The sequence below is a fragment of the Phodopus roborovskii genome, unplaced genomic scaffold (genome assembly GCF_943737965.1).
Source record: "Phodopus roborovskii unplaced genomic scaffold, PHOROB, whole genome shotgun sequence".
Lineage (NCBI taxonomy): Eukaryota > Metazoa > Chordata > Mammalia > Rodentia > Cricetidae > Phodopus > Phodopus roborovskii.
The window spans coordinates 21,975,559-22,002,807 of NW_026126434.1; the positions used below are offsets into that span (position 1 = coordinate 21,975,559).

The window sequence follows — 27,249 nt, forward strand, 5'->3', positions numbered from 1 at the left end:
GTGCGCAAGCGCGGAGGGGGGTTTTCGACGCTAACGTGCGCGCCGCCGCCTGCGCAACACAAGGCTGAGCGCGTTCTCGCGGGCCCTTAAAGGAACCCGAGCGCTTTTCGCTCCCGGGGCTACCTCACTAGTCCGGTATGGAGGAAAGACTCCTCAGCGACATAAATAGCTACCGAGGCCCCGACTGGGCGGTGACTTTCCTACTCGTACAGCCAGGGCTGACGGAAAAAAAAAAAAAAAAAATGAGACGATAAGCGGAGAGAATGGGGGAGTCTGGCCATGGCAACCCCAGGCTGGCATCTCAGGTTCTCCACCCGAAAGTGCTCTAGGAACAGCTGTGTCCGCTGCAGGTGGAGGGGAAGAGTAACAGTGCTGGATGGAGGTTGGAACTATTCAAAATATCAGGTGTTGTGCCAAGTGGACAGGAAGGACCGCTTGCATTCTCCCCTTAGTTCTGTGCAAGCTTGGTGCCTGAAGCCCAGCCCTGCTCTGTGCCTCTGCCCCTTGGGCCTTCACAGCCCTGAGAAAAGACAGTGCCACTGGAAGATGTCCACGCAGTCCACCATCTATTGAACAAAGCAGCGACTCAAAAATGTTTTGAGTAATGTTTATCGTAACCCAACCTAGGTAGCTTTTCAGCAGTAGAAGAATGGATAAAGAAAATGTGGTATAGGCCAGGTTTTGTGGCGCAGGCCTTTAGTTCCAGCACTCGGGAGGCAGAGGCAGGTGGATCTCTGTGAGTTAGAGGCCAGCCTGGTCTACATAGTGAGTTCCAGGACAGCCATGCCTACTTAGAGAAACTCTTGTCTCAGAAAACAAACAGACAAACAGAAAAAGAAGGAAAATAAAATGTGTTGTGTACATGACGGATTTTTTTTTTTTTAGTCACAGAAACGAAATTATATTGCTTGCAGAAAAACGGATGCAACTGGAGATAATATTAAAAAAATTAAGCCAGTCTTGGAAAGATAAATGTTTTCTCTCATTTGTGGTTTCCAGATTTTTTTTTTTATGGATACATAAATTGTGTGTTACATAGAACATAAAACTAAAAGTGGCATTGTGTAAATGAGCAAAGGGACTATGGGGCTGGAGAAGAGATAACGGGAAGGGGGGGTGTCATGGGGGGGATGTACAAAACAAACACTTTAATGAAAGTTGAAAATCAAACAATTGACCAATTCGTGACCCTGGTGACTACTTCATGAAGGTCTGTCTAATGAGATTGCAGGTATGAGAGGAGTCATTATAAAGGAGATGCTAAAGATCTAGGAAGGGCCATGGCAACTGTAAGTTGTATCCACTGTTCTTACAGCCATGGGAACCAGAGTTTTAAGTTATGGGCCAAGCATGTTGGCTCATACTTTTAAACCTAATGCTCCAAAACCCCAGACCATAGGCAGGCAGATCTCTGAGTTCTCTGAGCCAGGTATCTATGAGAACATGCCTTCTCCCCAAAGGAGGAGGGGGTAGTTTAGGCGTTATCAGATAAAATGGCCACTGCTTTGGAGGATAACATAAAGGGACAAATGAGGTGCAGGCAGCCAGTTGAAAAGCCACTGCAGGTGCCTCTCCCTACTTGTGCAGGAATGAAGTAGGAGAAACCCTAAACATGAGTCCTAGCCCCAGGAAACAGTCTTGGCTGATGAAGGCTTTGACTTTAGCTCCCAAATCCTGACTGCAATTGCAAAGAAAAACCAGACAGACATTTAGAAAACACTCATGTTTAATGACAGTCTTGGCTTTTAAAAAAAAAAAAAAAAAAAAAAAAAAAAGGCTTTATACACTATACACATTTACATGGCTTTGGAAGGTACCTGTGCTAGGAAGAGCCCTCCCACCAGGAAGAAATGGCCAGGCAAGGCTGTGAGGTATGCGGGGCCTCTGAGGTTCAGTGTCTCTAGAAGGAAGTAGCTGCCTCCCTGGCTGGCTGGCTGTGTATCTTTTGGCTGAGAACTACATCTCTGACTCTGGCTGAAGGCAATCTGTTCAGCATCTCCCCAGAGCTGACTTATTAACAAAGATACTGTCCTGAGGTCCAGCTGCTTGGCTGAGGCAGAATGGTACCCTGGGCATCTCATCACTACCACCACTACCCACAGGAACCTCATTACAAAAAATGAATGGAGGTACTGTGGTCCCCACATTCATGAGGGAGTTCTGTTTTGAGGGGCACAGGTGAGACCTTGGGCAGCCAGGTTGACCATAACCTACATAAGTGGTATATTATTGGCCCAAGAACTCCCTTATTTTTAAGTCATGCCAAAGCCTTTGCCCAGTTTGAGACAGTTGCTGACCGATGACCATGACCAGCATGGCCCTCCTTGCAAATGGTGCCATACTCCAACCCACTCCCCTGAGGAGACATAGGCTCTGTCTATCCCATGCCTGAAACCCAGAGCCCCAAAGATGGTGGCTGTGGGTCTCTTTAATGTTATAAGTGGCCTGGCAGGAGTCAGTAGCTCTGAGTGCATCCAAGGTGTTGTCAACGGAAAGTATTGGCGGGTTCTGCACAGTCAAAGAAGTCAGGGCCTATAAGACGAGGAAAGCCCTCCAAAACCTTCACCTTCACAGGGTCAAACTTCCAGTAGAGATGGCCACGCAGGAAGTAGGCATAGCCTGAGGAGAGAAGGAGGTCAGGCTGGGTAAGTGGGTACTGGGCTCTGCATCTGCCTGTCAGGCTGGGCCTGGGGAAGGACACTGCTGTGTGAGCAGGCCATTGCCACTGGATACCACTGTATCATGTCTGTACTTCCTGCACTCAGGAGGTAGAGGCAGGAGGAGAAAGAGTTCAAGGGCATCCTTGGCTACATAGAAAGTTTGAAGAAGCCAGCCTGAGCTACATTTATTTACTTCCTTTGCCTTCGAAACAAGGAAGCAAATCTGTAGATGCCAGAGCTGGCTTACCAGAACCTCCTTTCCCTTCAGGGAACCCTTCTGCCTGCCCCCCCTCCCCAGGGTCTGGTCCAGTAGGTCCTGTGAACCTTAGCTCAGGAACGCAAGTGCTGTTCCCTGCGCCAAGCTCCCCATCACTTCTATGCATGCCCATAGACCACAGAAAACAATACCACAGGTAGGGAGCTTGATGCTATTCAAAGTTGCTCTCCCAGTGAATTCCCCAGTGTACATGGGCACAAAAGCAAAGGAGAGTAGCAAGCAAGAGTGCCCTGGTCTTGGGGGAAAGCCAGTGGTTAGGAGCAGTGACTGATGGGAATCCTGGCTCTCCCATTGTTCATCTGGTATGGATAGTAACCTCACTGATGGTTTTTGTTTGCCCCTCTGAAACTATGCCAGTAAGAGCTATTATGGCCAGATGTGGTAGTGCACTCTCTATACCACCATGTGGAGGTAGCAGCAGGCAGATTTTTATGAGTTCAAGCCCAGCCTGGTCTACAAGTCCCAGTTTAGCCCAGGATACATAGTAAGACCCTGCCTCAAACAAATAAACAGAGCTGTTGTGATGTCAGAAAGCTGTTCTGAGGATTGAGATAAGTAAGGACTTGGTGCTGTGTCTGAAGCATTGTCCTTGTTAAGTACTGGCTGTGGCCAAGGGACCTGGGCAAGTCCTTGTACCTCTAGACCTTCAATCTCATTTGCAACATGGGTTGGCCACCAGGAGGGGAGATGGTGCTAGACAAAGGACCTGTGAGGATGGGGGAGCCCTCATGAAGTTTGGGGTGGGGGTGGGAGGATGACACACAGGATGATAGCCACTACTGTATAGAAGTGTGGTGGCTACTACACCCGCTTCCCTCTAGCTACCTCATCCCTAACTCACCCTCAGCATCCTGGAAGGCAGCATCAATCTCAGAAGGTACCCCTCGCCAGTCAGTGGCACGTCGGGGCACAGGATTGTCCACATGTTGGATTCTGGGGTGGAAACGCCAATAGTCTCCACCTCGGAAGAAGTAGATCTTGTTCTTCTCAGGACCCCAGACTAAGGCAGCATGAACCGGGGAACCTTGCAGGCCCAGCTCGGAAAGGGGTGCAGGGCCTAGGAATGGCTTCTCACCATCATATACCCAGTACTGAGCACCTGCCAGAGGGAAGATACTGTCAGGAGCTGCCAAGCCACCACTGCTATGCCCAGCCACTGTGGATCTGCTTGGCCACCATCAGGAACTCTCCCAACCTGCTTCTTTTGTCTGTAAAACATTGCTGGCCAATAGTTCCTTCCCAGCAATCGTACCTCCTAAGGGATGTTAGAACCAGCTGGGTTGAGATAAGCTTGGGTTCAATAAGCCCAAGCTAAGGTTATTTTGGTCAACAGAGGGCTGCCCATTGCAGATGTTTGCTGACCACCCCTGGACCCCAGCCCCTCCTGGAATAGGCCCCTTGGCTGCCTTGGAATGCACATACAGGGTTCCCATGCCTCACCTGTGTTTATGAAGTCCTGCCACTTGGAATGTTCTAGGTTGTCACCTCTGCCAGATGAGAATTGAAATCACAGACTCCAGGGTCACTGTGCCTAGATCAGTTTCTTGCTCTTCTTTATTCAAGCGTCACACCTCGTGTGAGCCATTCTACCTTGGAACCCAAGTCCTTCCTCATCGCTAAAGCCCCACCGCACACGACTTTGGGGGTTGAATATATCAGCACGAAGCTGCAGAGGGCAAGACCTTCAATGCTACTCATCTCAAGAGCTACCACCTCTGGCAGACACTCAGCTGTGCCCAAGAAGTGAGCTCCCAGTCTCCCTTGGCTCTAAGTCCTCTGCCTCCCTGCCCCCTGTGTCCCTGAATCATCTGTCACTGACTTCCAGTTCCCACTCACCTTGGAAGAACCAAATATGACCCTGGGCATCCTCAAAAGCTGCATCCACAGGGCTGGGCAATCCTCGCCAGTGCCGAGAGGCCAGGGCAGGGTACCCAGGCTGCAGCTGCCCACTGCGCAGCCTCCACACAAAGCCTGCCTTGAAGAAGAAGAGCTCTCCTCGGATGGTGGAAACTGCATCAAAGGAAGTCTCACAGATGTCCGGTGGGGCTTCTGGCTGGGATGGGATAGAGGAGCCAGAAAAAAGCACATGCTGGAGCCATAAAGCCAGCAGGGGTACAAAAGGAACAGAGGCAGTACCTTACCTCTGTCTTCCTACCCACCTCATTCTTACCTCCAGCAGGGCAATCTCGTTGGTATCTATCCCAGCCTGGAAGCCTGAGGCTGGAGCGTGGGAGGTGGGGGTTGGCTTGGGCCGGCCATAGAGGTGTTGGATGCCCCTTCGGTCATCTGGGCTGAGGCTCAGTGGGTATCGGAAGGTGTAGAAAGGGGACATAAGGGCCTTAGCTGCTGTGGTGTGTTGCAGCCCCAGAACATGGCCAAATTCATGAGCTGCCACTTGTAGCAAGTCTGTGCCTGGAAGAGGGGGTGGTGAGTTAGCAACCTCTACCTCCTGCCACCAGTTGCCAAATTAATCTGTAGACCCCAGCTTAAGTGCTCCCTTAAATTGCCTCATCTGGAAGACGGGCCTCCAGCACATACCTTGGTTGTCCCCAATAGTCCAAGTTTCATCATAGTCAAAGTGAACATCTCCTTCTCGGTGGGTCTTAGGGAAAAAAGCATGGGCTAGAATGCCTCCAGGCCCATCAAATGGCAAGTTGTCCCCATGCCAGTACCTGGGGGTAGGGGGCGGGGCAGAACACAGTTAGAGGCTGCTGATAATGGGCTGTGTTCCCAGCAAGATCCCAGGCCACAGGTTTCACCTGGTGAAGTCAATCATGATGTCGGCGCGTCCCTCATGCACCTCGGTGAAAGTGAGTGGTGTCACCTCACTCCATACCTGGAGGGCCTCTGCCACCGTCTGCCGTACCTGCTCCCTTACAAGCTGCCATGGGAACTGGAGGATCCTGGGGGGAGGTGGAGGGGCCTGGGCATGGGGCAAGGAAGCCCCTGAGGACTGAGGAGTCAAGCTTCCCCTGGAGCTGAGAGTGGTGACTCATGCCTGTCCTCCCAGCACTGGAGAAGTGGAGGCAGGAGGATTTCTGTGAATGTGAGGCTGTGTGGGCTGTTATGTGAGAGCCTGTCTCACCACCTCCCCACAAGAAAGATGTGTTGCCTTTGAATGATCAATGGGCATGTGCACTCAGGGTTGCAGCCTGGAGTGTCCTGGGTCTCAGGGTTAGGGAACTGTTTCCAGACATGGGTTCACCTTTGTATGTAGGGCTATACACACTGAGTGGAAAGGATACAAGACCAGGGGTCCCAAGACCCGACAGTACAACTCACTCTGAGGAGCCTTGTAATGGAACTTGGTTTCCCAACCGGGAAATTCTGCACCCCTATCCCAGCTCCAATGCCATGTGACCCTAGACCATTGTCTCTCAGGCTGTCTTGGCTTCTAACCACCTGCTGAGGGACCTACTACATCACTAACAAGGAGTCCACCATCACTTCTGTCCATCTACAAAAGGCCCAAGTTGTTATGACAGATTTGAACAATCTACCAGGGCTGTGGCTCTGTCCCATTCACTACCAGTCCAGGCCTGAGCCTTACAGGTACTTACTTAAGCCTGTCTAAGTGTCTGAAATCTTCCCCCAGGCATGCACTGAGGCTCTTTTAGGCTGCAAGAGGGCATAATCTGCATGTGTCTAGACCATGGTTCCAGGTTATTGGTCCATGAATGGCTGGGGGATGAGAGTCAGTGGGCATGCAGGTCTGTGTGCTGTGTGAATGTGGCCTTGGGCATTTCCGGATGAAAGGGTAAAGGTAACATGCTGTCCTGCTCCCCTGCCCTCTGGTCCTTACCTATAGGTGAGGTCTGTCTTCTCCCAGCGCCCTCCTGATAGTACGAAGCGCTTCTGTCGGTTTCGGGCACTCAGCACATCAGGTGGGTCAGGCACACCACATCGTGGAGGTCTGGAGCTACTAGCAGGACTAGGGGCCCAATGGGAGGCAGGGGCAGATGTCAAGCTATTAGGCAGAGCTGCATGCCAGAGCTGCGGCCCTCTCTTCCCAGGGTGGTGATGGTGGCTCTCCTGGGCAAGAAAAAAAACGACGCAAAAACCAAGTCAGCTCATCCCTGGGATGGCGTTCTTAGCCCACTGAATTGCTGGGTGAATGGAGGAGCTGAAAGGTATGCTGGCTGGCACAGGGCTGGGTCCATTGCCTTAGGTCGAGCCTCTAGTTTCCTGATACTTGTTCCAAGGCATCACACTCTCTCATCTTCCTCCTGCCCTCCTGGAGGGTGCTGGGCTGTCACCAGCTCCTGCCAACCAGGTTAAGGAGGTCTAGATGGAAACACACTGAGACTAGGGGAACAGGAGCCTATGAAGCCTTAACTGCAGTCACCAAACATATCCAAAAGTTCCTGAGGATGCTCCTATGACCCTCCCCCAGCCTGGAGGGGCTGCAGTGTGGCTCTGGGCTAGCTTACCTAGCAAATGGGGATAAGACTCCCATTAAGTGCTGCCTGGAGAACACAAGGGAGGCATGTTGAGAGCTTAGCGCAAGCGACCTTGGGCACCAGGTAACGGAGGTCTCATTTCCCTTTCTGTGGTGTAGGTGGGAGTGCTGGTAATCGAATTCAGGGCTGACTGTACTTGTGCTCTACTATTGAGAAATACCCATCCATGTGAGGTCCCAGTTCTAGTAGACACTTTGCCCATACCCTTCCAGATCGGTGAACTCCTGCCCCTTTGACACAAGGAGGCTAGGGCCAGCTGGATCCCACCCTGTCAGTGTCTCAGGGCGACTGATGGCAACAGCGACCAGAGCTGCGTTTTCCCATGTTCTTCCCATATCCTCTTCCAAGGGATGAGATTGCAATTCTTTTCTTTGGGAAAGTTACAAAGCACCTGCTGCCTCCCAGGTAATTTGCACAGGTGAGTTACCACCTGGGGACCCCAAAGTGTCACAGTCAAGATGTGGATCTGGCTCTATATGACCAGCCACAAGGACCTATCCAACCTGGCCAGCCGGAGAGACAGATTCTTCTACCCAGGTCTCCTAGAATGGCAGGGAGCCCCCACCAACTCAAAATCTAGTCTTTCTGCTCAGTGTATGTGCTCTGCCAGAAGCTGGCAGAGCCGCCATGACAGCACAAAAGGTTACGGGGGTTGTATAACCCATCCCATCTCCACCGAGGTCCCTTCAACATCTCTCCCTTCCCTGTGAGACACCAAGGGCATGGCCAGAAGCTGCAAGCTTCTGAAAACTGAATTCTATTCACTGGTGACCTGGACATGTCACGGCCTTTGTTGAGCTTCAACTTGTCAATCTTTCAGATGGAGCTGAGAGGCACCCTCTCACCTGGAGGGGTCCTTCCGAGACTCTACTCCCTTAGGCCCTGTACTCCCACACTTGGGACTCTCTTCCCAAATTCTCAGTACTCCAGGGTTCCTGGGACCCAGTGAGCTAGACTGGTGAGCTCAGAGAACCTCTGACCTCATCTATAGCTCTGGAGAGTTTGGGAAACAGTTATTAATTTTATCCTAAATGCCCAGTATCCCAGAGCAGGAACAGAGTCCAGAGAGGTTAAAGACTTAGCCCTGTATCACACAGCAAGCCAGACAGGAGCTCAGCTCTGACCTGGGGCTTAAGCCTCTCCCCCTCAGAACTCACCCGCACCCCACCAGCTTGGCTCATCTCCAAGACCCACATTCCTAAGAAGCATTTCTGTTTCTAGTGCACTCCCTCTTTCTCAGCTAGCAGCCTTCCTTTGGCCTGCCCTGTGGAGGGGACTGACTCACTCTGCCCCACCCTCCTCTGGCCTGGCAGCTGCCAATCTGCAACCCCAGACACACTCCGGGAACTTTAGGCTGACCCAGTCTCCTGGCATAGCTGAGACACTTAAGGTCAGACCTAGGAGTACCCTCCAATCCAGACCATGGGAGAAACCTGGTGGAAGATAGATAAGAAAAAGCCCCAGACTAGGAAGCTACGGGGGTGGGGAGGGCACAAGCTGGTGGTCCCTTCCTGAACCTCAGTTTGCTTTTGATGTCAGCAACCTTGAATGAGAAATAGTCACTTAGGCTGTGATGAGGCAGGAGAGCATCTGAGAAGGCAAGGAAACAGCCACTCAACGGGTACACAGACTACTCCCCTCACACACACTACTCCCCTCCCATCCGCCGACCCTTGGGCTTCTCTTCACCCCTCCCCCACTGGCTCCAGAAGGGAAGGCAGCTTCCGGGGCCACTAGGTTGTGGGGCTTTCAAAAACTCAGAAAGCTGGGGGCTGGGCTGAATAAATATTTACAGAACTCTTTTGGCCTGGCTGGTGGCAGGTCTAGGGATAAAAACGCTAGCGGTGACCCTCTCTGTGCATCTATAGAGTAATGGATCCTCAGCTGAGATCCTACCCCAGGCTTGCCCCCAGTTCCTGTGCAAGCATCAGAATGACTACAGCTGACAACTCTGTCTCTCCAGTGTGCCTGACCTTGCCTTGTTTTATACTAAATGCCCAACAGTAGACACTGGGGCTCCCTCCTTCTTTGTCCCCTTATAGATAAAGGAGTCAAGGTTTCATGGTTCAAACTCAGACCTCTCCAATTCCCAAATGCATGAGTTCAACCCCTGGTGGCTATGACAAGTAGTGTGTGTGTGTGTGTGTGTGTGTGTGTGTGTGTGTGTGTGTTGGGGGGGGGTTGTTAGGGATTGTGCTCTAAGTTCTAGGGCAGGGAACTCCACACTCTGCCTGAGGAGCTCCTGATCCACAATACCCACCCCCTTCGATACCCACCCCCCTTTCCAAACCCTTTTGTGCCCAAGGCCAAATCTGGCAGGTGGACCAGTGTGTCTGGACCAACGGACCAGTCCCAGAACACCTGGCTGTCATACCTTCCTCCCATCATTCTTTGAGCTGGCTGGCTGCCTCAGCTGGCAGCTGAGGGCAGGGCAGGGTACCCAGTGAGTATTGCAGGTCTGTAGTGGTCCCTGTTCCAGCCCCAACCTAGCTTAGTTGCTACTGTGGCAGGTGCCTCAAAGACCAGTTTGGAAGAGGCTGTGAGTCCCTCAATCCCCTTTCCTCACCCTTTACCTCTTTCTCTGCACCCACTTTCTTTTCTCTCCCCGTGTTTTTGTTCCCTGAGGGTCTACAGCATCCAGTTTCAGTGCCCCCTTTCATGCTGATGCCACCTTTTGCTCATACACACTGCCTCTCAGGGTGCATTCTCTGTTGGCTCCAAGTCTCCCAAACTTGCCTCCTACAGGTTGAGGCACCTCTCTCAAATTGGGCCCCATTTACTCCTTCCCTAGCTTTTCCTTTATTCTCCAGCCACTGTACACACCTTGCAAAGGTGCCCACCGGAGGCTGCCAGCTCCCCCAACCCCCGCCCCGATTTGCTTTGCTTCTTTCCTGTGATGAATTAGGGGCCCTGGTACCCACTCCCTCTGCTACCTCCACCAACACAACACTCCAGCATCCCTAGCTGAAGCAGGTCAAAGCTGAGTACTGCGTGCACATTCGCGCTTAACCAGATAGGCTCCACTTGCACACCGCCAACGACGGGAAGCTCATTATCCCGGCCAGAGCGACCCAAAAGGCATTTCAGGGACCGACTGCGCTAGGATAACTGGGGCGCTCGGTGGGTCAAGCTCAGCAAGTGGGCCCAGCCCGCGTGCCCAGCCCTCCCTCGGGGAGGAGAGGCGGGCACTCACCGGTGGCCTGGCCCGGGCCATCAGCGGCGGCGGCAGGAGCAGCAGCAGTAGCAGCAGCAGCAGAGGCAGCTGGAGCAGGAGGGCGCGCGAGATCGCGCGGAGGAGACAAGCGGCCCGTGCCATCCGCCCCGGGGCTGCTGGGCCTGCTGGGCCGCGCCGGGCTGCCGCCCCTTATAGAGTTCGCCCCGCCCCCCGCCGGCGCCCGGACCGCACCCCCCACTGCCCCGCCTTCCCCGGCCTTTTGTTCTAAACTCAGCCAGCCTGCAACCCCAGCCTGGGTTAGGCAGGAGTCCCCAGAGGGGTGAGAGTTGCAGAGAAATTATTCCTCCTGTTCTCCAACCCCACTTTCAGAATTCCCATCCTCTGCCAGGTCTCCCTGGTGGCTTGACCTCTGTCTGACTTCTTTTAGTCTGTGACAGGTGGTCAAATGCCCCTATCCTCACAGCCCTCGCCAATCCACTAGGAAGGTGGCACAATAGTTGCTGAAAGGAACAGGAAATTGAAATATGACCTCTGGGGAAACTAAGGCATATGTCAGAAGCTGGCCAGCCCCTCACCTTTAAACAAACCAGAGACAGGTCCAGAAAGATGGATTATCGGTAAGAGCACTGTTGCTCTTGCAGGAAACCAGGTCCCATTCTTAGCACCCACATAGTGGCTGTCCTAGGATCTGATGTCTTCTTCTGACCTCAAAGGATACTAGGCACACAATGATGCACATACATACAGACTTCCGTGGCTGGGAGAAGAGGAGCATAGGAGGACTTTTGAGCGGGTCACTGGAGCCCATGTTGTTCAGGCCCTGGCCAACGGGCTTTTCCTGACCAGTTAGGCCCAGCCATCTGAGATGTGAAGGAGAGAAGCAAGGTCTAGAGTGAGGTATAGATGCTGGAAAGGTTCATCCACTCTCATCTCTGCAAGGGGTGCCCATCTGTGTAGGTGGACTTTCCCTTAGGCCACCAGTTCACAAATAACAACAGGGGTATTAATTATGAAAACTCAGCCTATAGCTTAGGCTTGTTCCTAACTAGTTCTTATAACTTAAATTATCACATTTATATTAATCTACATTCTATCACATCTTGAACCTCCTGTTTCCTCTCAGTATCTCCTGAAGTCTCCTTCATGCCTAGATTCCTACTCTTCTGCCTATCTCTCCTCAGAAACCCCTGATATACCTCCTGCCTTGTTATTGGAAGTTCATCTTTTCATTACATAAATCACAGCAATATACTTCACACAGTGTACAAATATCCCACAACAATGGCAACCTGCAAAGCTAAGATTCAGACGGGCAGGCAGACAGGGCCCTGAGTTGCTGCAAGCTGGAGGCCATAGAGTAGTTCGTTTTACTTGGGCATCTGTGATCTTTTAAAAATCCTCACCTTTTGCCAGGCAGTGGTGGCACATGCCCTTAATCCCAGCACTAGGGAGGCAGAGGCAGGTAGATCTCTGTGAGATTGAGGCCAGCCTGGGCATAATGATGCACACCTTTAATCCCAACACCTGGGAGACAGAAGCAAGTGGATCTCTGTGAGTTTGAGGTCAGTGTGGATACACAGTGAATTCTCAGACAGCCAGACTACATAGAGGGACCTTGTCTCAACAAAACAAAACAACCCCCAACCCTAAAACATTTATTTGTGCAGCACATAAACAGCCTTCAGTGTTGCCAGGAATGCATGGCCATATTTTGAGAAACCAGCAACTTACCAGCCAGCAGCTAAGGCATTACTATCCCGGTGCAGGATCTGGAAGGCAGATGGGTGCATTTATATAGGTGGGCTAGACACAGATGCCTGCAGAAGAAGTTGAACCTGGAAGGATGTTACCACTTGCCCACTTAATTCCAGGTAAGCAGAGACCAGACCTATAACCCAATGGGTCTGGAGCAAAGCCTGACGTTTCTTTGGTGGCGGGGAGGGGGGGGGGAAGATGAGTGGCTCATCTTTTACTTGCAGATAGGTGATGATTCCATTTCAGAAGAGAACTAAAGTCCTGGTAGAAGAGGGTTGACCACAGAGGCTGCTGAAAGAATCAAGGTTTGGGCCAGGCAGTAGTGACCCACACCTGTAGTCCCAGCACTTGGAAGTCAGAGGCAAGAGGATCTCAGTGAGTTCAAGGTCATCCTGGTCTACTAAGCTAGTCCAGGACAGTCAGGACTGTTACACAGAGAAACCCTGTCTCAGAAAGAGAGAAAGGAAGGAAGGGAGGGAGGAGGGAGGGAGGGAAGGAAGGAAGGAATGAAGAAAGAAAGAAAGAAAGAAAGAAAGAAAGAAAGGAAAGGAAAGGTTTGGGACACAGGGATGGTCATGGCCTTCTCATCCAGTGTGTGGTCCTGAATAGTTTTGACCCCCTGTTCTTGAAACTTTTACTGTTGAATGTTTGGTGCTGGATGATTCTGCTGTTACAAAAACACTGACAGAAGGGGGGGGGGGAATCATGATCCCTCTGTGCCCGCCCTACTCTGACCAGCCGTTACTTTACTATTATCATTACTACTACTATTATTATTTTTTTTCCAAAACAGGGTTTCTTTGTGTAGCCCTGGCTACACAAATTTCCTCTGTAGACCAGGCTGCCTCAAACTCACAGAGATCTACCTGCCTCTGACTCCTAAATGCTGGGACTAAAGCATGCACCAGCACCACCCAGATTTTTTTAACTTTTTTTTTTTTTTTTCCTGCCAGAGGTTATGACATGACCCCAGCGCTCTCAAACAAAGGCCAAAGGTGCTAAAAATGCTAAAACCTAAGTTTGGCTTGACCTCTGCTGGCAAACACCTCTAGGTATTCAGGTCACCTCTAGGACGGCTTGTATGTTTCAAAAACACTATCAGTTTTTGGCTCTGTATCCCAGGGTCAAGGGGCCTGTGGTAGTGTGGTCTCAGGGTTAAGGGTCTTGTGTGCACCTGGACAGGCATAGCTCAAGGATGCCAGCGCAATGTGAGAGTCGAAGAAGGACCGAGACACCTCCTGGCTCGAATTCTGATAATGGATCACTGAAGGCCTTTGGGCTCCAGTCCTTTGGTGATCCTGGAATGGCTATTGTCAAACTCTATCTTGTGACAGGAGTCAGGGGGCGAAGCCGGGCCTGGAATCTCCGTTCCCTGTTCCGCTGATGGCCTAAGTGTCTCTTCTTCCCCTCGTGACAAACCCCTTGGGTTCTGCGATGGGCTAACAGAAAGCCCTGCACTCTCTGCACCTGCTTAAGCATAGGGGTTTGCAACACTGACCAGTGTCTCCTGGACCCTCATAGCTCCGCCCCGCACTAGGATGGCTCACCGCCCTAATCCAGAAGGTTACTGGAAGGGGGAGGCTTGCCCCTCCCTTTTATGGGCGTGTCCCGAGGCTCCGCCTCAGATTCCACCCTTTTCACCTGACTCGTCGCACGCTGCTGCGTTTGTTCCCCGCACCGAGCGAGTGCTACGGTCCACGCTTCTTATTCTGATTCTCCTTGGTCCTACTACTGTCATGCCTCGGGGGAGCCGCAGCGCGGCTGCCAGGCCGGCCAGGTGTGAGGGGGGACAGGGACCCCGTGGGGAAGGGTGAGGGAAGCTCGGGGACTCTCCCAAGGGCGTCCGCAGAATGACCTTGGAAGCTGCTGCGCCATGTTGGCTTGGGGGAGGACCGGGGGTGCAGAAACACGAGTCTAAGATGAAGGTCGCCCTGGTCCTCAGAGCAGAGGAGCTTTTCCCAGGAGCACTAACCTTGCCTCCCCTTGCTTCCTGCAGCCGCCCAGCACACCCTCCTGCGCACCCACCACCCTCAGCGGCCGCCCCAGCACCTGCCGCTTCGGGCCAGCCGGGCCTTATGGCTCAAATGGCATCCACCGCTGCTGGTGTAGCTGTGGGCTCAGCTGTAGGGCATGTCATGGGTAATGCCCTGACCAGCGCCTTCAGTGGGGGAAGCTCGGAGCCTGCCCAGCCTGCTGTCCAGCAGGTGAGCGAGTGGACTAAAGAGAAACGGAGGCAGAATTTGCTCAAGGAGACAAAAGGAACCGCTTAAATGTCCAGCGAGGGTGATCCAGTGTGTTCAGAGTTCAAAAGAGGGCCCTAACCCTAAGTTAAGCCTACTGTGAATGCCTGGAAACCTCGCCCCAGCAGCCAAAATGTCTGACTGCTAGAGACAGATACCCCCTAGACCTTGAAAGATGGAGAAACCCAAGCTCAGATTAGTGCAGACTTGTCCCAGAACATCTAACCCTAGCTGAGCAGAGAGAGATGCAGTATTTCCCAAGCCCATGTGATCACCAGAGCCCAGCCTGCCATCATGGCATCTGTTCCCTGGTGACCTCTGCCCCACTAGGGTTCTGCCACTTCCCACCACACTTGAGCCAAATCCAGATGCTAGTTTGCGGTGTGAGTCCTGAGTCATGAGATTCAGTGTGGCTGCGCCAGGATAGTGCTGTGTCTTGGAAGTAGGTCACTCTGTGTATACATGTAGTGTACAGCTTTTTCTAGAGCCTTCTCTTCCCCCTCCTACATTTGCCCAGCATGTCCATTTTGAGGCAGAAAGAAAACCGTTGTCTATCCGTTAAGAGACAACCTGTGTCAGGGATGCAGCTGAGGCTGGAAGGGCAATCTAGTCTTGGTCACTCAGCTTGCCTTGAACCATCCTTGGGGGACCAGGGGTGGGGTTATGCAGAGAGGCAGGAAGCCTCGAGCTTTAGTATTTGATGTTGGGTGCCAACCTTGAGCTGACAGTTTTGCCTCTTATACTCTCCCCTAGGCCCCTGCCCGTCAGGCGTCTTACCCCCTACAGATGGGGCCCTGCTCCTATGAGATCAAGCAGTTCCTGGATTGCTCGACCACTCAGAGTGACCTAACTCTATGCGAGGGCTTCAGTGAAGCTCTGAAGCAGTGTAAATACAATCACGGTGAGCAGTTGGGGTGACACTGGTGGGGTTGGGAGGGGTGGACACTCTGGTGACAGCTGATCACTGGTTTGTCTTCTGGTTCCCTCCACAGGTCTGAGCTCCCTGCCCTGAGGAGGCCATGGGCCTGCTCTTACCCTTAACCCCTCACCGACAGCCCTGACCAAGATGAGATTGTACGTGGAACTGGAGTAAGGAGGGTAATTCTCACCCTGCTGATTAACAAAAGACATAAATGTTCAATTAAAGAGTTTACTGTAGACCACAGCCTGCTGTGTGCTCACTGACTCCCTGTCTGGTGGGAGATGTGTGTGTGTGTGTAAAGGGAGGGGAGAATGTCTCTTGCTGTGTAACCCTAGGCTGTACTTGGACCTCTGGGTGGGGGTAGGAACCCTGTTATAATCTGCTTTGTGGGTAGTTAAGGACAGATTACTGTTTTTGCCCCACAGGAACATCTGCCCCCTCACTCTTGTTTTGGTCCTTGGATCCTTTTCCCTGCCCTCAAATGGGGGAAGGGGGTGGGAGGGGGGCTCTCCCATCCTGTCTGTGACCTTTCCCTTCTTGCTGATGCAACTTCTTAGTAATGCCAGGTTCTGAAAGAGGAGGTGCTGTTGGACCGCTGTCTGTTTTGCAGTTGATCATAAATGCAGAGGTCAGGGCCAGTCCCCTTGGATCCAGGTCCAGCTGGGCCACTTGTCTGTGGTACGCCAGGTCATAGGACCTGCTGGAAAGGAAGTGGGCCCTTAAGATCCCAGCACAGACCACTTTATCACACACTGGGTTCAGTCAGCAACTATGCATAGAGCACCTATGCTGTGCCAGGCTGGAGAAATGTGTACCAGATTCCTGACTCAGAGCATTTCTGCCTTTAGGATGCTTATATTCCAGCAGTATAGTGGGACTTATCTCTAGGTACAATGTGTACTGCTCTGGGTGTGTATATGTGTGAAGGCTGTACCCTTCAGCACCTGTGTCCCTTGGGAAGGGCTCCCTGTTTTGGATGTTCCTGGGTTTCCATACCTCTTCTGTACCTGGCTCTGGCTCCAGTTAGCGGTTTCTAGGTGGTAGGGAGGCTACCCTTCGAGACCTTGAAGGGGGACCATGTTCCCGGTGGCCACGCCGAATGCCTGTGCGTCTTCTCTGACTGTTGCTTGTGCCCGGAAAGCCGGAGAGCCAGCACAGCTCCTCTGGAAGGCCCAGACAATCCTGTTGCTGGGAGCTGAGTAGATGGGCCCTACCCCCACTTACCTTGGTACTTACCCGCTAACTCTGGACATTGGTCATCTAAGTTGTCCAGTAGAGACTCATAGTGGGTGGGAGTCCCATCTTTCCCTTCTGCAGAGTATAGAGAGAGCAAAGGACCCTAGACTGGCTTAGTGGTCCCCATACAAAACTAGCCTAGGCTTGGGGTCAGGACAGGCATTGGATGAGGATGGTTGGGTATAGGACCCAGCCAAGGTTGAGGCTGAACAGGATCTTAGCTTGTCTGTGGCCTGCTGTCCCTCCCTTATAGTCCAACATAGCTACAAAGGAGAATCTTGGGCCCCACTTACTAATGACCTGTACCAGGACATAGGTCCCTTGCTCCTGTAGCAGGGAATAGGCCATGGAGGGGGGCTCGGCGATCCCCTCTTCCAGCTTCACCAGGTGCCCGTCTTCAGCCAGAAGAGCAATGGTTACTGGGCAGAAATGGGAATAAGCTGGGTAGGCTGCACCCCGGCACGGGGCCTTCAATCCTTCCTCACCAGGCCCTCCAAGTCTCCTCACCTTCTGGGGGAACCTGAGCCTTCTGTTTCAGGTGCCTAATGAAGGTCACCAGGCTGCACCAGGGGTTCACCAGCACCTGACAACCAGCTAAGGGAGGGGCATAACTGAGTGGGTAGGATGTCACAGCCTCCCCCAACTAAGAGAACTTCCACTCCCATGCCTAGAGATGACAAGAGGATTATGCCACTAGTACTGTGCATCAGGCCTAATACCCTCTGCAAATGCTGCTTGAACCGATTGGACCTTCCATCCATCTCTTGCTATGTAGTGTACAGGAGACCACAACTGAAGTCCTCCCAGAGTCTGGCCCTGCTCCTTGTCCTGGCATTGCTTTGCTGCCTCATAGAAACAGCTTTCTCAAATTCCCCTGCCCCTCCCTCCCAGCCTGTATCTCTCCTTCCTAGGTCTCTGGGGTAGAGGGATGAACAACTGTGAGTATGCCCCTATGTTGCAGGACAGGGGACCCTGCTTACCTCCAAACATCACAGTGACAAACATGGTTGCAGAAGGAAGAAGACAAACAGATCGTGGACCTTTGAACCCCCTCCTCCGGCTACTCCCTTCCATAGATCCCACCTGGGAACTGTGCATCTGAGGCTTGCTGAGTAGGTGGGCTTGGCTCCTGCTCGAGTCTGACCCCTTCTTACCACTTGCTCAGCTAGTCCAAGACTACTAGCCTCCTCTGCTGCTGCTTTCTGGGTGCCAGCAGCTCCTTCAGCTCCCAGTGGTCTCCATGGCAGTGGGAGCTGCCCAGACATCTAGGCAGGAAATGCTTTATCCCCTGTATCCTGGTAACTGGACCTTCTGGGGCGGGCCTTCAGGTGGAGCTCTGGTCAGGCCCATGGTAGAGGCTCCAGACCGGGGTCTCTAGGATGCCTGGGTACTGTTTCAGAGATCACATCCCCTACCAGGGAGAGTGTGCAGTTGCAGGGATGTGAGTATCCTCCCTCACCAATGACCTCTTCCCTGTGGCTTTCTTTTCCTCGCTCCCAGCCTTCCAGTTATTTTCTTCTGCCCTTGTTTGTCACTGCCCATAAAGATGGCTACGCTCCATCTTGGCACAAGGGCAGAGAGTTCAAAACTGTCCTCAGCAAGTCATTAGACCTATAGGTCAAAGGTGTGGCTACAGTAGGATGTTTGGCTGTCTTAGTCTAAATAACAACAGACCTGAATCTGAGGTATGGCTACTCCTGCCCTCAAGGCTAGGGAACAAGAAATTGGATCTAAGGTGTCATTACTGAACCCTTAGAATAAGTGAGGAAGAAAAGGCTGTTTGTTCCATACACATGATACCATGTTCCCCTTTTTGATTAAGATATAAAAGAGTGCTGAAAAATGAACTCGTGGTATTCAGTATTGACTGACCTGCCCTCCTGATTTTATTCTGTGTCTCTGTCTTTTCTTTATCGTCTATAGCTAGCCTTTCCCTCATCCACACCCCTCCACTCAGGTACGAACTTGGGGCCGCTCGGCTGGTTCCAATTGCAGCCCCACAAAGACAGCTTCGGACACTTGTTCCCTTTTGTCTTCTGTTAGTCACATTTATAGAGGTATAATGTATGTCCCCCTTTGGAATGCTTTCAAATTAGGAAAACATTTCCACTTATTTACTTTGTATGTATGAACATGTATGCATGAAAAATATTTACACTTATTCATTTTGTATGTATGTTTTTGTATGTATGAATGAACCACAGTGCATATGTGTGGAGGTCAGAGAACAACTTATGGGAGCTGCTTCTTTCCTTCCACCTTGAGGGTCCTGGGGATTGAACTCAGGTTGTCAGGCTAGGTGACAAACTCCTTTCCCTACTGAGCCATCTTGTTGAAAAATCTCCAATTTCCACAACCAAGATACAGAATGTCTCCATCACCCCTTTCCATAGATAGTGACTCTTCGAAATTGTGAGAATAAAAACAGTCCTTGAGCTGGGAGGTGGTGGCCCACACCTTTAGTTCCAGCACTGAGGAGGTACAGGCAGTCAGACCTCTGTGAGTTCAAGGTCAACCTGGTCTACATAGAGAGTTCCAGGGCAGCTGGGGCTACACAGAAAAACCTTGTCTTGGAAAACAGAGAGAGAGAAAAAGAAAGAAAGAAAGAAAGAAAGAAAGAAAGAAAGAAAGAAAGAGGAAAGAAAGAAAGGAAGAAAGAAAGAAAAGAAAAAACAGTTCTTAGCCTCCGTCCTCCTCCAAATAACTAAAGCTGGATGGGTACAGTTGGGAATTTTATGCATGTATGTCTAATGACAAGAATTAACCACAAAATACTGCCACAACCACATCTTTGCACAAAGGCCACCACAGCGTCACACAGAAACATGCCTACTAGGCCATCCACCCAGCAACTGTGTGTTTAGCCTTGGACTCGGGCCACCCTTGTTATTGATCCTTGTAGCCAAGGATTATTGTTTCAAAATACCTTATGTAATTCACTTCCTCGTGCTTCAAGCCTCCTCGAATGGCTCCTAGTGTGCTGCTGCAGGTTATATCTCTCCTGCAATGTTATGTTAGCTCCCAAGCCCCTTCATCTTTGGAGGCTCTCTGTCTGTTGTTGGTATTTGTATAATCAGCGCTAGTCCCTGGCATCCACAGCTGTTTCCTATGTATCTTTTCCAGGGTGTCTCATAAGTGGGCTCAGAGCAAACGGCCTGCAGTATCTTCACTCATTGCTGAGAAGTGTTGTGTCATTTGTGTGTCCGGGAATTGACTCACTCCTTCACCTGCCATTGTTTTGGAGTTTGGGGAGATTATGAATAAAGCTAGTATAAACTTTTGTCTACACATTCTTGTGGGGTTGGTTCTCATTTCTCTAGCGAATATCACGGGAGAACTGCAGGGTCATCTGCTGAATGTGTATTTTCCGATGTGTGGCATTGTCTTGCTTTTCTGTCTTTTTTTTTGGGGGGGCGGATCTGGACCTCCTAGCTCTATAGCAGGCCAGAAACACCTGCTTGTTATTCCTCACTACTAGTTACTGCCTCTGCTACCTTCTTTCGTATCCATCCAGGGACTCACGAATGCTAAGAGCTCCACCACTGAGTTATTCTCTGGGCAACCCTGGCTTTCACTCAAAGTCCTATATCTGCCCATCTCTCATGCCCCACCCCCACCCCCCTCTTCGGCATTCTACATTCTCACGATTAGTGTTATGTTCTGGTTTCCATCTCGGTGGTTATCCTTTAATTGGTTTTTAAAATTCTGTTCCTCATTCTTTTCCATTCTCTCATGTTGCTTCCCATCTCTCTGCCTTGGTGTTATGTCTTTTCCCCACTACACTCCCCCAAGCATAGTGTCAGAGGGTAGCCCCATGGTTAGGCTGTTTGTTCTGCCTCCTGCAGGCACATTTCTGGATGGGTAAGTTGGAAGAAATCTGCGTCCTCTATCTAGCTTACCACTGACCCATTTTGCCCCTAGACAAACACTCTTCTTTTGTTAGCCTATTTTCATTTGTAAAAGGGAAATAGACATCAGGACCCGCAGGCTTGTTGTGACTTTGTGGTTACTGTGGCTTTCACAGTACTTTTTTTTTGTTGTTACTGTTATTGGAGACAGGTTTTGTATGTAGCCCAGATGGTCTTGATTCATGATGTCGCAGAATTAATATGCCTTCCCAGTGAGAAATCACTCCGCCGCTTAGAAATAAATGACGGAAAAACTCTACAGTGATTGTGCACGGTTGGCTCCAGCTAATGCACAAACAGAAACCAGCCGTGGACAAAAATAAATCCCTTTCTACTTCTATAGTTTCATGGCCCCGATTACACTTTGAGCAATTAAACATCTTTTACAGAGACAGAAATCCTAAGGTTTGATTGTTTGGACAAATGGGGAGATTTCCAATGTAAGAGTATTGCCAAAGTTATCACGAGACAGACCACAGCTGCATTTCCCAGGCAGCTGTTAACCAGGATCATCCTGCCTGGCTGGCAGAATGATGCTCTTTCTGACAGAGGCATGCATGGGGCTTAGTGGGCATTGTCAGCCAGGGCCATCTTCTCTAGACTGCCTGGCAGCAGCATACTCCTTTAGCTACATTTTACCTTGGTTCAACTTAGTATTTCTGAAGTAAGTTTATTGGTAAATCCCTTAGAAAAAGAAAGATATAAACATCAGTTTCTTTTACTTCTTCCTTCAGAATTCTTGCTTCAGCCTGATAAGTGCTTGGATTAGAGGTGGGTGTCACTGTGCCCATCTTAAATGTCATGCATAGCACTTTAAAAACCACTGCAGTCCTCAGAACAGCACTGTGGAAGCAAGCATTCTTTTCAAAGCTTACTCGCTTCCTTACTATTTTTGGAGGACCTATGTCCACAGAAATAACTTAGATGCTTTAAGTGTGGGGATGGTGGCAGCCAGAGCCAGACTCTGGCTGGAGGACGGGAGCCTTTTTAAGCTCTGAGAGTTGCCTTTATCTGTGCTGGGTTTTTTCTCTCCTCCGCCTTCCTGTCTCAAGAGTCACATGACTGGTCTAACTAAAGGTAGGCATTACTGTGCCCTGCCCACATGGTTGACTCTTAATATTGAACAAAAGAAGCACACACACACATACACACACACACACACACACACACACACACACACACACACACGCTCTACTTATAGTAGAATTTCTACAGCAAACAGAAGTAATCTAGTGTGCTAAAAACCAGCATGACTGTCCCTTGGGAGGTTATGTTATTGGTCAGGTTCCCATCACTGTAACAACCGCCTGAGATAATCAGCTCAGAGAGGAAAGGTTAGTTCTAGCTCACAGGTTTGGAGTTCCAGTCCCCAGCGCCGTTGCTTCTGGGTCTGTCGTGCAGTGTGTCATGGCAGAGAGCATGGGATAGAAGTCACGGCAGGCCACGTAGCAAGAGAGAAAAATGTGCCCACTAAGGCCATAGTCTTCTTGATCTAAAGACATCCCACTAGGTCCCAACAGTGTCAAGCTGGGGGACCCCTGGACCTTTTTGAGGACATTCTAGAGAGCAGTGGTCCTCACCCTTCCTAATGCTGTGACCCTTTAATACAGTTCCTCATGTCATGGTGACCCCCAACCATAGCATTATTTTTGCTGCTACTTCATTGCCATAATTTTGCTACTGCCATGATATATTTTCTGATGGCCTTAGGCAACATCTGTGGAAGAGTCAGGACCCACAGGTTGAGAACCACTGTTCTAGTGAGTAGACACTGTTAATGACTAGAAAAGGGTATAAGGGGGCTGTCTGGGGGAATTTCAACTTTGGAAACTAGGGGTGAAGGCCTCTGAACTTCTGATCTCCCGCTGGCTGTGTAGTCAGGACGCATGGAAGACAGGACCTGACATGCCTCCTTCAGTCAGTGGGCTGATTTGCATGCTCTGTTGTGGTCCAGAGGCTTCCCATCCTTGTACCACAGGCACCCAGAGCACAGCAGAGCAGAACAACTCGAGGACAGCCTTCTGCCTCTGGCCATGGCCTGTCCTGGCCTCCTCCTGACTGGAGCCTTCTTGGCAGGTAAGACTCCTCCGGGAGTGAGGTGGGGGTTGGCAAAGAAGCAAATCAGTAGTCAGTGAGGTGGGTCCTAAGAGAGGCATGGAGTGGAGTGCAGACCAGGCTCCAGGAGGCACTTTCCTGTGTGGGCCTTGGTTTCCCCATTTGTGAGTCCCCTTATACTATGACCCTTTGGAGTCTGAAGAGATGACAGCTGGCTACCTTTGTTTCTCACAGGGGAAGTTGATATGGACAGTCCCCTACTCCATAGACCCTGTAAGGTTGTCCTCTATGGTCAGAAGCTTGAAACGAAAGGTGATGGTTATGCATTCGGGGAGGATCCTGGGGGGGCAGTTAGCCTGTAGCCAGGGTTTGGAAGAGCTCGAAGATTGAGGGGCAAGGGTCTACAGAGAAGGGGATAGTGGGTACTGGGGGCCTAAACGGTTCCAGTTTCATGCTTGAACACTAGGCTCTCAGCTGAACATGGATTCTTGAAGACAAGACGATAATGCTAAATTAGGCATCACCTCCTCCAAGGCCCTCATTCACAGAGGAAAATGGAGCTGTGGAGAGCATACTAACTCTCATGGAACCAGGCCCTCCATGCTCCATCCAGGTCCAGTCCTATGACAGTGGGCCATGAAAATTTTGGGAGTCTCCTTGGGGATCTAACAAAATAGAAAGGCAGGAAGGAAGGGGCCCAGGCTAGCCCTCAGTGGGTCTGTATCTTTCAGTCTTCCGGCCAGCCCTGACCTATGCTGATGCACTACTGGTCTTCCCAGGCCAAGTGGCTCAACTCAGCTGCACAATCAACTCCCAGCATGCCACCATTGGGGACTTTGGCGTGTCTTGGTATCAGCAGCGCCCAGGTAGTGCCCCTCAACTTCTCTACTATCACTCGGAAGAGGAGCACTATCGGCCCGATGACATTCCTGGCAGGTTCTCAGCGAGCTCGGATGTGGACCACAATGTCAGTGTGCTGACCATCAGCCCTGTGCAGCCCGAGGACGATGCAGATTACTTTTGTTCCATTGCGTACACCTTTGATCCCTAGGCCTGGGGTATGGGGATGAATGTCTTCTGTGTGTCACCTACTTCTGTCCTGTCTGCCCTGACCTCGGGCCTCTCTTCTTCCTGAGTCTTGCCCCCCCCCCCCGCCCCGCACCTCCACCTTCCCAGCGCACAATCTGAGTTAATAACATTCAGCATCCAACCACAGACATCATAACCTCAAGATCCTGGAAGAAAAAAAAAATTACAAATCAGAGGACGAGGGAGTTGGGATTCTGATGACTGCTGTCAAAAGAGGAAAAGCCTGAGACCCTGATGAAACATGGCTCAGCCTTTTCCCTATCCCCAGGGGTTTAGCTTGGTGCCTGACCTTCGGGTTTAGCTTGGTGCCTGACCTTCCAGTGACCTCATGAGCTAAAGGGAGAGAAAAAGGAACTAACCTTCCCCCCCCACAACCCCACCCCTGCCCCTGCCAGCTCCACATGGCTGATTGTGGCCCAACGATCGTTGTTTTTGGGTGGCTGGTCCCCATGGAGTTCATGCTGGTGGCTTGGGGGCTAGGACAGCACCTGCTGCTCCACTCAAGTCTCTGGACAAGTCTCCAATCTTCACTGATCCTTGATGGCCAGGGGCAAGCGTTCTCAGAAGAGCCCTGAGGGACAGGGATGGGGACATTGAAAGCAGGTATGCAGCTCCCTCCCCCTCAAAGACAGTGTGTTCTATTGGTTTCCCCTTGGGGAAGCTTTCCCACAGATGGGCGACTACACCTGAGGAGTCAAGGGGTGGCACAATGAACTGTAGGGCCAGTCTTGTTGTGAGAAGCTGAACTGGGTGGGATTGGAGACCTCAAAAAGATCCCTGAACCAGTGTGATGGCACATGCCTTTCATCCCAACACTCGGTGGATGTCTGGGCCTTTAAGGCTAGCCTGGTCTACATAGGGAGTTCCAGACAGTCAAGGATAGACACATAGACCTTGTCTCAAACCCAAACAAAATTCATGGGCAAGGGGTTCCAGATCAAGGAAAGTGCATTTGCTTAGTATAAATGGTGTCCCTGGACTCAGTTTCCAGGATCGCAGAAAAGCAGACACACATAACCCCTAGTTATACCTAGCTTCTCCCCTGGTGTCTCTAAGAAGTGCCCCATTCCACCAAAAGTCATCAGGTTATGGCGCACACCTTTAACCCCAGCACTGGGGAGGCAGAGGCAGGCAGATCTCTAAGTTCGAGGCCAGCCTGGTCTACTTAGTGAGTTCCAGGACAGGCAGGGCTACACACACAAGAAAACCTGTCTCAAAAAACAAAGAAACGCCTCGTTTCCGGAGGTGAGCACCTAGACGCATTTGGGGGATCCAGAGTCCCAGGAGGAGTCAGCTTACAGTCTTGACTATCTTTGGGCGCTTCAACCTTTAACCCCCACTTCATTTCATTGTGGTCTTATGTGGGTGGCGAGAGCGCGGAGGGTAGATGCGTGGGAGTTTGGGATGAAGGGACAGGCAAGGCCAGGGTTACTGAAAGGAGCTTGATTCGAGCCTGGGGGGGGGGGGGGAAGTGCAGCAGTTATCTGAGGCTCTAGACTCCCCTTTTCCAACCTCAGCATTTCCCAGTGCACTCTGTCCAACGCGGGCTCCACTCTACTCTCCCCACCGCCAGAAAGAGGCGACACCCTGCTAACCAACCAGGAGCCTGGCTCAGCAGCAGGAGCACAGATGCTGAGACCTCCGTGAAGCCTAGAGTGGTCCCGGAAGTTTCCACTGACGAAGGGGGGAGGGGGACAGGGAGGTGGGAGGTGGAGTAGGGGAGGAAGAGGTGGGGGAGAAGGTCGGGTGGGGACCCCAGGCCCTCCGGAAATCCGGTACAGCTTCACCCCAACCCAGATGCCCCATCCCATCCCAACGCAGTCCACCGGACCCACCTGTCGCTCCGCTGGCCCAGGGTGTGGGTGCCCCAGTTGGCTTAAAGTCTATATGAGGAGCTGTGTCGCCACCTTGTAGAGGATCTGGGTCCACTTGCGGACCTCCAGCCAGGAAACCCTGACCACACCAAGCATTTGTCCTGTTCTCAGTCCCTGTGGATTCCCGAGAGAGTTGGGAAGTTTGAGGTTTCAGATCTTTGAGTTTTTCTGTCTGGCAACATTTAACACATTGTTGGGGGGCAAATAAAGCACCTTTTGATCATCTCAACTCTTCTTACTCTCCAGCTGTTTACCATCTCTAAACTCCCGCATTAAGCGTGGCACTGCCGGCCTCACTTTCTCAATCAGTGTTAGTTACTAGATGGTCGCTATGACTAGTGGTGCACTGGTATGTTTAACAACCAATTTAGAACGTTTGCGGGGTATGGGGAACCCTAAGCACTTGGGACGCTGTGACAGGACTGCCATGTGTCCTCAAAAGTCAGTTTTGGGCAGGGTGTGGTGGTGCTGTCCCAGCAACAGGTAGGCAGAGGCAGGCAGATCTTTCTGAGTTCAAGAACATTCTAATCTAAATAGCAAATTCCATGCCCGCCAAAGTTACGCTGTGTGATCCTATCTCAAAATCCAAATAAATAAGTTGATTAAAAATAAAAAGGCAAGCGTGGTCTTTTTGTGCTTATTTATGAGTAGACAGTGACACCTAGTGCTGAAACTAAGCAACTTCAGGCTGTGTCCTAGAACTTGGGAAGAGGAACAGGAACGGGAACATCTGAGCGTGTCTCTCCTTTTAAATGTGCCCATTCTTTCTATGGAAGACTCAGTGCTTACAGAGAGCCCACAGGTGTCCCTCTATGGTAGTATGGAGTGGCTCCTGGTTTAGAGTAAGAATCTATCTCCTGGAGCAATACTACCCAGTAAATCTTTATCAATAATAATAATGACTGAAAGAATGTCTAACACTTGGCTATTATTGGGTGCCAGACTCCTTTCTACGAATTTTACATACATTAATCCCCTTAGTTCTCAAAATAATCAAACAGTCTGTGTCTATGACAAGGTAAGGAAAGCCTTTTTAAAGCCAATTAGAAACCCATTATTTCATTCATATCTGATGCAGAGGAAAAGATAATCGCGAGATTTACTAAGGCAAGCTTTTCTCCACTTTTATTAGTTCTTTGAGTTTCATACAGTTCATTTTGTTCCTGTTCATTCCCTTTCCCGGGTCCTCCCATATCTATCCTCCTTTCCTATCCATTCACTTCATGTTCTCTTTCCCCCTTCACCCATCAAGGCTAAAGTAACACTTAACAAAGAAATGTACCGATAAAAATAAAGTTGGGCATATCAGTTTGGAACATATTTGTGGCAGAGTCCTTGCTTAGTATGTACCAGGTCCTGGGTTCCATCCCAGTACCTACCTACACACACAAAGGAAGAAGAAAAAGTTTTTTTCTTTAAAAATAATTTAAAGTTGATCTACAAGGGCTAGAGAGATAGATCAGTGGTTAAGATCATTGACTGGTCTTCCAGAGAACCTAGATTTAATTCCCAGCACTCACAGATTGGTCCACAACCATCCATAATTACAGTTGTAGGGGATCTGACCCCGTCGTCTAGTCTCGGAGAACACAAGGCAT

General features: G+C 50.9%; 4 protein-coding genes across 5 annotated transcripts; 2 read left to right on the forward strand and 2 right to left on the reverse strand.

Annotated features, from left to right (window-relative positions):
* Positions 1-1,769: 1,769 nt before the first annotated feature.
* On the reverse strand, positions 1,770-10,744 carry Mmp11 (matrix metallopeptidase 11). Of its 2 annotated transcripts, XM_051186929.1 has the most exons (8): positions 10,591-10,743; positions 6,740-6,969; positions 5,697-5,840; positions 5,476-5,609; positions 5,108-5,349; positions 4,774-4,990; positions 3,779-4,036; positions 1,770-2,619 (listed from the first exon to the last, which is right to left on the reverse strand). In XM_051186929.1, exons 1-8 carry the CDS (start codon positions 10,711-10,713, stop codon positions 2,486-2,488), a joined length of 1,482 nt encoding a protein of 493 aa, XP_051042886.1. In that variant the 5' UTR covers positions 10,714-10,743; the 3' UTR covers positions 1,770-2,485. The 2 variants fall into 2 exon arrangements, with proteins under 2 accessions (XP_051042886.1, XP_051042887.1); XM_051186930.1 differs by lacking the exon at positions 5,697-5,840 and having other exon boundaries at positions 10,591-10,744.
* A 3,232-nt stretch (positions 10,745-13,976) lies between these two features.
* On the forward strand, positions 13,977-15,727 carry Chchd10 (coiled-coil-helix-coiled-coil-helix domain containing 10). The gene is made up of 4 exons (XM_051186932.1): positions 13,977-14,104; positions 14,324-14,531; positions 15,321-15,468; positions 15,560-15,727. Exons 1-4 carry the CDS (start codon positions 14,064-14,066, stop codon positions 15,577-15,579), a joined length of 417 nt encoding a protein of 138 aa, XP_051042889.1. The 5' UTR covers positions 13,977-14,063; the 3' UTR covers positions 15,580-15,727.
* Positions 15,704-17,852, reverse strand: CUNH22orf15 (chromosome unknown C22orf15 homolog). The gene is made up of 6 exons (XM_051186931.1): positions 17,706-17,852; positions 17,233-17,319; positions 17,019-17,144; positions 16,726-16,800; positions 16,486-16,652; positions 15,704-16,189 (listed from the first exon to the last, which is right to left on the reverse strand). The coding sequence occupies exons 1-5, from the start codon at positions 17,821-17,823 to the stop codon at positions 16,513-16,515; spliced, it is 546 nt and encodes a 181-aa protein (XP_051042888.1). The 5' UTR covers positions 17,824-17,852; the 3' UTR covers positions 15,704-16,189; positions 16,486-16,512.
* A 4,712-nt stretch (positions 17,853-22,564) lies between these two features.
* Vpreb3 (V-set pre-B cell surrogate light chain 3) lies at positions 22,565-25,223 on the forward strand. The gene is made up of 2 exons (XM_051186552.1): positions 22,565-22,709; positions 23,420-25,223. The coding sequence occupies exons 1-2, from the start codon at positions 22,667-22,669 to the stop codon at positions 23,737-23,739; spliced, it is 363 nt and encodes a 120-aa protein (XP_051042509.1). The 5' UTR covers positions 22,565-22,666; the 3' UTR covers positions 23,740-25,223.
* The last annotated feature ends 2,026 nt before the right edge of the window (positions 25,224-27,249 follow it).

Coding starts and splice junctions, on each gene's coding strand:
- Chchd10 (XM_051186932.1), top strand. CDS start 14,064: ATGCCTCGGGGGAGCCGCAGCGCGGCTGCCAGGCCGGCCAG. Junction 14,532..15,320: donor CCCAGCCTGCTGTCCAGCAG/GTGAGCGAGTGG, acceptor ACTCTCCCCTAG/GCCCCTGCCCGTCAGGCGTC. Junction 15,469..15,559: donor GCAGTGTAAATACAATCACG/GTGAGCAGTTGG, acceptor TTCCCTCCACAG/GTCTGAGCTCCCTGCCCTGA.
- Mmp11 (XM_051186929.1), bottom strand. CDS start 10,713: ATGGCACGGGCCGCTTGTCTCCTCCGCGCGATCTCGCGCGCCCTCCTG. Junction 5,610..5,696: donor ATCATGATTGACTTCACCAG/GTGAAACCTGTG, acceptor CCCTACCCCCAG/GTACTGGCATGGGGACAACT. Junction 5,350..5,475: donor GACTATTGGGGACAACCAAG/GTATGTGCTGGA, acceptor CCCCTCTTCCAG/GCACAGACTTGCTACAAGTG.
- CUNH22orf15 (XM_051186931.1), bottom strand. CDS start 17,823: ATGCACAGTTCCCAGGTGGGATCTATGGAAGGGAGTAGCCGGAGGAGG. Junction 17,145..17,232: donor GGCTCAGGTTCCCCCAGAAG/GTGAGGAGACTT, acceptor ATTTCTGCCCAG/TAACCATTGCTCTTCTGGCT. Junction 16,653..16,725: donor CCAATGTCCAGAGTTAGCGG/GTAAGTACCAAG, acceptor TGGGCCTTCCAG/AGGAGCTGTGCTGGCTCTCC.
- Vpreb3 (XM_051186552.1), top strand. CDS start 22,667: ATGGCCTGTCCTGGCCTCCTCCTGACTGGAGCCTTCTTGGCAG. Junction 22,710..23,419: donor GACTGGAGCCTTCTTGGCAG/GTAAGACTCCTC, acceptor TGTATCTTTCAG/TCTTCCGGCCAGCCCTGACC.